At 35.8% G+C, this 8,216-nt stretch overlaps 1 protein-coding gene across 1 annotated transcript in view; it reads right to left on the minus strand.

The window, feature by feature from the left end:
• The window catches only part of LOC112090350 (receptor-like protein EIX1), an 18,428-nt gene extending 15,024 nt beyond the window's left edge, over positions 1-3,404 (minus strand). Inside the window, exon 1 of the mRNA XM_024161483.1 lies at positions 3,058-3,404. Coding sequence (XP_024017251.1) covers positions 3,058-3,364 — 307 coding nt within the window. The 5' untranslated portion in view covers positions 3,365-3,404. The remainder of the gene's footprint in view (positions 1-3,057) is intronic.
• Positions 3,405-8,216: the final 4,812 nt, after the last annotated feature.

The following is an 8,216-nucleotide window of genomic DNA, read 5'->3' on the forward strand; positions in this document are numbered from 1 at the left end:
TATTTAAGGAATGATACAACGCATGGTGGCCACATAGATCGGGATGTGGGAATCGCATCCTTGGGGGCAGGTCCCGAAACCTGTACGGATCCGCTTCTTGTTTAGTGGAATTATGGCTCTGCACTTTTCATAGACAGACATTTTTACCGCTTCTTGTTTAGTGGTATGATGAGCTGCAAACTTTCATTATACAGACATATTCTATTATGTGAGTATTTCTCTTTTTTTTTTTTCAAAAAAAAGGATGATCGGTTCCGGGTGTATATCTTCGGACCGTGAGTACCTTTATTTTAAATGCTTTATAAAATTCTATCCTACTGGGCCTTTCGCTCACCTTTTCTTGTTTTTAAATGTATTAAACCCCTCCAGGAGACGCGAGGAGTAGTACGGAGTAGGCAGCTACTACCGGTGACGTGGACTTGACCTCAGAAAGTGAAGAGTTATCTTTCCTTTTATCTTTTATTTCAAGGCATGTATAAAAGATTGTGGATTGTAAACTTAAATATTACTAGACTGTGATTAATGTCATATTTACTCTTGTTTATGTTCATGTATGCTAAACACCTGTGGGAATTCCTGACATGATACCAGTGATGTGGTTTTAAACTGATTTGGTTGGAAATTCCACCACCGTTCTTGAAATTGAATTTCTCCTGAATAAAAAGGGGCTCGTTTGGAAATATCTGGACGTTTTGGATTTGAAAGAAATTAAATTATTTTGCTAATCACTCTCTCTCAAACAGGTTTAAGTTTCTAAACGAGCCTCCACGTCACCAACCCCGGTTTAGGGGCGTGACAGTTTGATAGATCAAGAGAATCTAGCAAATTCAAATCACCAATCTCTGACGGAATTTGTCCACTTAAGTGGTTTCTTGATAGATTCAGAAAGACCAGCTCAATAAGCTCGGTGATTTCTGTTGGAATTTCCCCATTAAGCTTATTGTTTGACAGATCAATGCTCTTTACTAGTGCCAGAGTATTTCTGAAGGTCGATAGCGTTCCTTTCCATACCAATTGCAGTTGGTCATCATACAATTCACCATATGAACCACCATGTGAATAACCATATGAATAATCGTGGGAAATGGATGTAGAGTGACTCACTCCCTCTGTTTTAATTGCAGTAAAATTGTTGAGACATTTTGGTAAACTTCCTGAAAGGTCGTTTGAAGATAGGTCCAACAGTTGAAGATTTGAAAGATGACATAGATGTGAGGGAATGCTTCCAGAGAAGTTATTGGATCGTAGGCTAATAATAACAAGACTTGACAGACTTTCACCTATCCATGTAGGTATTGGTCCAAATAATCTGTTTTCTGCCACATTAATAGCCTCCAAATTTTTGCAGCTCTTCAAGGAAGGTAATTCTTGAGAGAAATAATTGTTGCCTAAATTCAGTGTTGCAATCCCAGTTAAGGAGCCAATGGAGGCTGGAATTTTCCCAGATAACTTATTATTGGCCAATACAAGTATGCTTAATTCTTTGAAATTCGACCAATAATCAGGAAGATCTCTAGACAACTTGTTGTATGAAATATCAAGATAAGTCAACCGTGAATCCTTACTGACTTGAAAAATGGAGTCTAGCTTCGAAAAGCTATTTCTTGAAAGATCTATGGCGCCCGCTTTGAAAATGAAAACAGGTATTGAACCTTCCAACTTATTTGAGCTAAGATCTATCTCAGGATAACCCATGAACTCAATTGAAGAATTCGGAATTGTTCCATGAATTTGGTTCTGAGAAAGATCAATTGAAAAAACTTCACTAGAGTGATCCCAAAACCAATCTGGAATAGAATCTGAAATTCCAGCATTTGAAATCTTCAAATACGAATAGTTCTTTTGAGTTTGAAGCCATTTTGGGAACCTAGGGCCCACCTGGCAAGGGTCAAGATATATATAATCCAACTGAAAGGGAGGATTCCAATCAGAACTTATGTTCAAAATCATTGACTTACCAGATAAACTCAAACTTGACAATTTTGAAAAGTGAGCTTCCGAAATCACACCTTTTAAAGAGTTTCCAGAGATATCCAAATATTCTAACTGTGATAATTGTCCAATAGCTTCAGGTACAGTTCCATTAAGTTGGTTAGAGGAAAGTAGTAGTGTTTTCAAAGATGAAAACAAACTCAGATTAGGGAATGCCCCCATAATCCGGCTCCGACGAATATCCAAAAGCTCTAGAGAGTAACATGTGCACCTAGAGAACGATTGAATATTCTCAGGAAGATTCAGTTTACTGAGATAATTTCCACCTGCATATAACTCACGCAACATGCATAAACCCCATACGGATTTTGGAAATTCTCCTTCAAAGTGATTACTGTCAAGATATAGGTATGCAAGGGAAGTCAAGTTCCCTAAGGCTTCTGGGATGGAACCTTCTAACTCATTCGCACCGAGAACAAGGTGTGTAAGGGCAGTCAAGTTCCCTTAAGGCTTCTGGGATGGAACCATGTACCTCATTCTGACAGAGATCAAGGAATTCAAGGGTGCTCACATTCAAAAGAGCTTTTGGAATAGGACCTTTGAGCGCGTTATTCCTGAGATCAAGATGAACTAGACCTCGGCCAAAGGAAAATAGCCATGGGAATATAGAAACAGAGAGCCTGTTTCCGGAAAGATCAAGGACGGAAAGTGACGTCGAAGAGTTAACACGGGAAAGAGATGAAGATGTGACATTTGGAAGATCGCACCAACTTAGCTGCAAGTTTGTTAGGTAAGGGAGCTTATTAACTACTTGCATCCAGTAGGTAGCTTGGCTCATGTACGAATCAGAAAGGTCGAGGTGTCTTAAAGAAGAAAGACGAAAAACCCACTCCACGTTTCTTGTTCTTAAACGAGAATTATAGCCAAGATCAAGAACCTCCAAGTTGGAAAGATTTGCAAGCTTAGGAGGAATTTCTCCACTCACAAAAGTATAAGAGAGATTGAGGTATCTTAATTTGCTGAAAGTGCTAATAAAACTGGGGATGCCATGCCCCGTAAAGTTAATCACACTGAGGTCTAAATAAGTCAGATGCTTCAACTCACGCAGTGAAGGACTTATATTACCTTGCAGCTGAAATGGATCATAAGGATCAACTGGCGATGAAGGGGAGAGATCAAGAGCAATGACATGATCAGAGTTGTTGGAACACTGAACTCCGTACCATTCGCAGCAGTCTCTCTTTTCTTCTTCATTTCCCCAAGATGAAAGAAAGCCTTCCTTGATTTCATGAAGATCTTGTTTGATCTTGAGGAGTGCTTGTCTCTCCACTTCTATGCACCTGATCTGTTGTTCTCCTGCACCGGATCCATAAAACAAAAGCGTCATGAAAAAAGCAATCCGAGGAAGCGACCAACTCATTGTTGAAACCATATATGATATATGGGGAAGAATATGATCACAACGAAGATGAAAAAAAGAAAGACTCGTGGTTTTGGTTTATGGCTATTTTCTCGGAGATGAGGGAATATATCAGATTTGGAAAATGTAATTAAACGATACAAACAAAAAGAAGAGTAGGTAATTCAGTGAGAGCTTGACGCTTGGAAATTGCAATTCGATCTTAATTTCTTTAATTATCATTAGTAGCCGCGTCTCTAATGTGTGCTGAATGGGTCAAATACTAATTATTTCTTTTTGTTTCTTGCTGTTACTATCATAGTGTGATGAAAAGTCATTAAGTCAACGATCAACGCCTTTGGTTGCATCTGACTTGTAGTGGCCTGCCAATATTTCTTAATGGAGTTGGTAAGTATAGTCCTAATCGTAATTTCAAGTCATTTGTCGTCCTTTTTCTTTTCTTCTTTTTTTTTTTTTTTTTTTTTTTTTTTTTTTTTTTTTTTGCGGAAAAAAAAGGTTCAAAAGAGGAAGATTCTTCTAATTGGGAATAATGAGTTCGCTCATGGGTAAGCTGTAGAGATTGTAAATTGGAGAATTGTATGAATGCTTAGCCAATTTATTAATGAAAGATATGTAATATAGTGTCCACCAATTTCACAATGGAAACAATTACGGAGTTCTAAGAAAAAAAGAAATTAATCAAAACTAGAATTTTTATATTAAGACATGAATTTTTACTTCGCCAGTAAAAATTATTGTTTGTAATCGCTGAATGAGTTTTTTAACAATTAAATTTGTGCATGGGAACACTCATATTACGTTTGGGTCTCCTTTGCATTCGATCCATAAAACAAAAATGATCATGAAAAGTCATTAATCCTTTTGTTGATGGTGAAAAATCGTCAACTTAGAATTTGACCTCTCCGAGGACACTCGCGTGTGAATTCACACAAAATTAATCAGAAAGTAATAGCAAAAAAATTAAAACGACAAAGTTTATAGTGGTTCGATAGAAAACTCTTTACCTACATCCACTTGTAGATATACTAATATTTTCAAAATTACAATCTCTCTTAAAGTAGAAAAATAGTTCGTAAAAGTCTAAATGAGGAGTTCAAGCCGTAATAACTGAGAAAATTTCAGACTTTAAATAATACAATTTATTTATTTATGTATTTATGTAATGACTGAGAAAATTTCAGACCTTAAATAATACAATTTATGTATTTAAGCTAAGAAATTTCTTAGAAAAATATTATGTGACTGAAGGATTTAAGGAATTAATATCTATATTCCTAAATTCTGTAGCAAATTTCATGTTAAGTTCATGTTTTCGATCAAGTAAATTCGATCGATAAATTCTCGTCGTACTTTAAGGCGGAATAATTTTCAGTACAAGTATAGTTTGAGAATCTTAATTTCAAGAATCTCCAAGCACAGCACGACGTTAGCAGCGTAAAAAAAACGCACTGATATTTTAAAAGAAGATAAAATCCTTAATTGCCAGACAGCTAGGTTAAAGTCACAAGATAAATACCCATAGTAGAAGGGTACAATGTGAGCTCGAGAGTGACACCGTCAGAAACAACGTCATTCTCGGGATTTAATGCAGAAAAGTTAAATTTAGAATTTGTTCAGTCTAGAATTAATTTCAAGACTTGAAACAGTTCAAGATATTACGCGAGTGAGAATTTAACGTGATCTCAAAGTAGTCGGGAATTAATATTAAACTGTAAATAAGCAGTAGAAAAGGAACTGTTAGAAACTAGAATTTCCTGTCGGCTAAGTTACTTACCTACAGTTAGTATAATTTTTAGCAGTTTCAAGAGAAACTTATGAGAGCGGACAAAAGTACAAGGGGTAGGATTTATTTTTCTCTCTCCCATTCTCCACTTGGCCGGCCATGTATAATAGAAATAGAGCCAAAATTTGGCTAGTTGAGTATGTTAGAAGGTTACATGTTAAGGTGATGTGATGGTAGTGGTTGAAGGTCCTCCTCAAAATCCGGCCATACCACACTCCTCCATTCTCTCTCAAATATTTTCTCCCACTCTCTTAATCTTGAGCCACTATCAAACCATAGAAGAAGAAGAAGGAGATCAAAGGATCTAGGAGGAGTCTAGACAAGCATTTCTCCAAGGGTAAAGAAACTCTAAATCCCCTCTTTTTTTATGTTTTAGTAAAGTTTGAAATGTAGAAATATTCCTCTTAAATTTCCCTATATTTTCTAGTTCCAAGTCATTAACAAATCTTAGAGGAGTTCAAAGGTTTTCAAGAGAGAGAGAGAGTTCTTCAAGGGTAAGTTCTCAAACTCTTCTCCATTAATTTCTAGCCAACTTTAAGCTTGGATTTGTGGATGTAAATTTGTGGTTCTTGAGGAAGATGTGTTGTAATAAGGGTGTGTGAGTTTTATGTTGGTTTTGTGAGTGTTGAGGTTAGTATGATTAGCAATATGTGGTATGATTATGTTCGGTTTAAGTTGCTTATTTTGGGTTAGAGGAAAAATTTTCCGGTTACTTTGAACGCGAAAACGAGGACTCTAGAACGAGATTTTTTTGATGTTTCAAAGCTTGAACTTATAGTCCTTGATGTTTTGAACATTTTCGGTTACTATGACAAAACCTAATTTTAACTATAAAAGCAAGTTTGTAGCCATTTTGTAAAAAATGGATAAGCTGTCCGACACAATTTTAAAAAGAAAAGTTTTGCTACAGCATTACTATAACATCAGCAGCATTTTAAAAGATTGCTGCAGCATTTCTTACAACAAAAAAAAAAAGCAGCCACTGTTTTCAGCCAAACGAGGCCTTTAGAGGCTGAATTTCACTTTCACCAAAAACAATAATTTTATATCTCGATGAGACGAAGAATTATTACGAAGAACATATTTTTGAAATCTGACATTAAGATGCAGTAAAACGTAGATTTCAGAAACTGTACAGTTTTAACGAAACAAAACTAACATAGTGTTTGTTTTGACAAAAAGTTATCAAAGAACCCGAGACGTGATTTCAGTAAAACAAAATGGCATTAAACCTCATGTTAACGGAAATATTCGTAAGGAAAGTTTTCAAGAAAATGATTCCTTTTAAAGAACATAGTGGTTTATCGAGCGAATTATCCCGACGGGCACCTACGAGTCCAATACGATAGGTCCGTAGAATTTTGAAGGTTTGATGTGGGTCCAACACCCGCATTAATTTAAGAGACTCCCTTTGAGTTTAAATTTCAATGGCCTAAGAGTTAGTGTAATGACTGAGAAAATCCCAGACCTTAAATAATACAATTTATGTATTTAAGCCAAGGATTTTCTTAGACAAATATTATGTGACTGAAGGATTTATGGAATTAATATATGTATTCCTGAATTCTGTAGCAGATTTCATGTTAAGTTCATGTTTTCGATCAAGTAAATTCGATCGATAAATTCTCGCCGTACTTTAAGGAGGAATAATTTTCAGTACAAGTATAGTTTTAAGAATCTTAATTTCAAGAATCTCTAAACACAGCATGATGTTAGCAGCGTACAAAAAAAAAACGCACTGACATTTTAAAAGAAGAGAAAATCCTTATTGCCAGACAACTAGGTTAAAGTCAGAATATAAATACCCATAGTAGAAAGGTACAATGTGAACTCGGGAGTTGACACCGTCAGAAACAACGTGATTTCCGGGAATTAACGCAGGAAAGTTAAATTTAGAATTTGTTCAGTTTAGAATTAATTTCAAGACTAGAAACAGTTCAAGATATTACGCGAATAAGAATTTAATGTGATATCCAAAGCAGTCAAGGATTTAACATTTAACTGTAAATAAGTAGTAGAAAAAGGAACCGTCAGAAATGGAAATGAATTCCTGTAAGCTAAGTTACCTTCTTATAGTCAGTATAGTTTTTATCAGTTTCAAAGGGAAACTTAAGAAAGTGGACAAGAGTACAATGGGGTAGGTGAGATTTTTTCTCTCTCTTTCTCCACTTGGCCGGCCATGCATGAAAAAAATAGAGCCAAACATTTGGCTAGTGGAGTGTGCTAGAGGACTTTATGTTAAGGTGATCTGATGTTAGTGGTTGAAGGGGAATTAATGGCAAAATTGCTTCTTCTTTTCTCCTTCCAAAACCGGCCAAGAAAAGGGGATTTGAACCAAAAATTTGGTTGAATGATGGAGTGGAATTGGTGTTAAAAAAATAATTTCCAAGTTGCCTATAAAAGGAACCAACATAGGATAAGCTTCATTTTTTTCTCCTAGCTTTTTCCCCACTCAAAAATCCGGCCACCCTACAACATTTCCTCTCAAATATTTCCTCCACTCTTCCAATCTTGAGCCACTAGCAAACCATAGAAGAAGAAGAAAGAGATCAAAGGGTCTAGGAGGAGTCTAGACAAGCATTTCCTCCAAGGGTAAAGAAACTCTAAATCCCCTCTTTTTTCATGTTTTAGTAAAGTTTGAAATGTAGAAATATTCCTCTTAAATTTCCTTATACTTTCTAGTTCCAAGCCATTAACAAATCTTAGAGGAGTTCAAAGGTTTTCAAGGGAGAGAGAGAGTTCTTCAAGGGTAAGTTCTCAAACTCTTCTCCATTAATTTCTAGCCAACTTTAAGCTTGGATTTATGGATGTAAATTTGTGGTTCTTGAGGAAGATGTGTTGTAATAAGGGTGTGTGAGTTTTATATTGGTTTTGTGAGTTATGAGGTTAGTTTAATGTGGTATGATTATGCTTGATTTAAGTTTGCTTATTTCCGGGTAGAGGAAAAATTTCCGGTTACTTTGAACGCGAAAATAAGAACACTAGAGCGAGATTTTTCAATGTTTCAAAGCTTGAACTTATAGCCCTCGATGTTTTGAACATTTTCTATGACTATGACAAAACCCAATTTTAACTCTAAAA

Source organism: Morus notabilis, unplaced genomic scaffold, assembly GCF_000414095.1.
Source record: "Morus notabilis unplaced genomic scaffold, ASM41409v2 Scaffold329, whole genome shotgun sequence".
Lineage (NCBI taxonomy): Eukaryota > Viridiplantae > Streptophyta > Magnoliopsida > Rosales > Moraceae > Morus > Morus notabilis.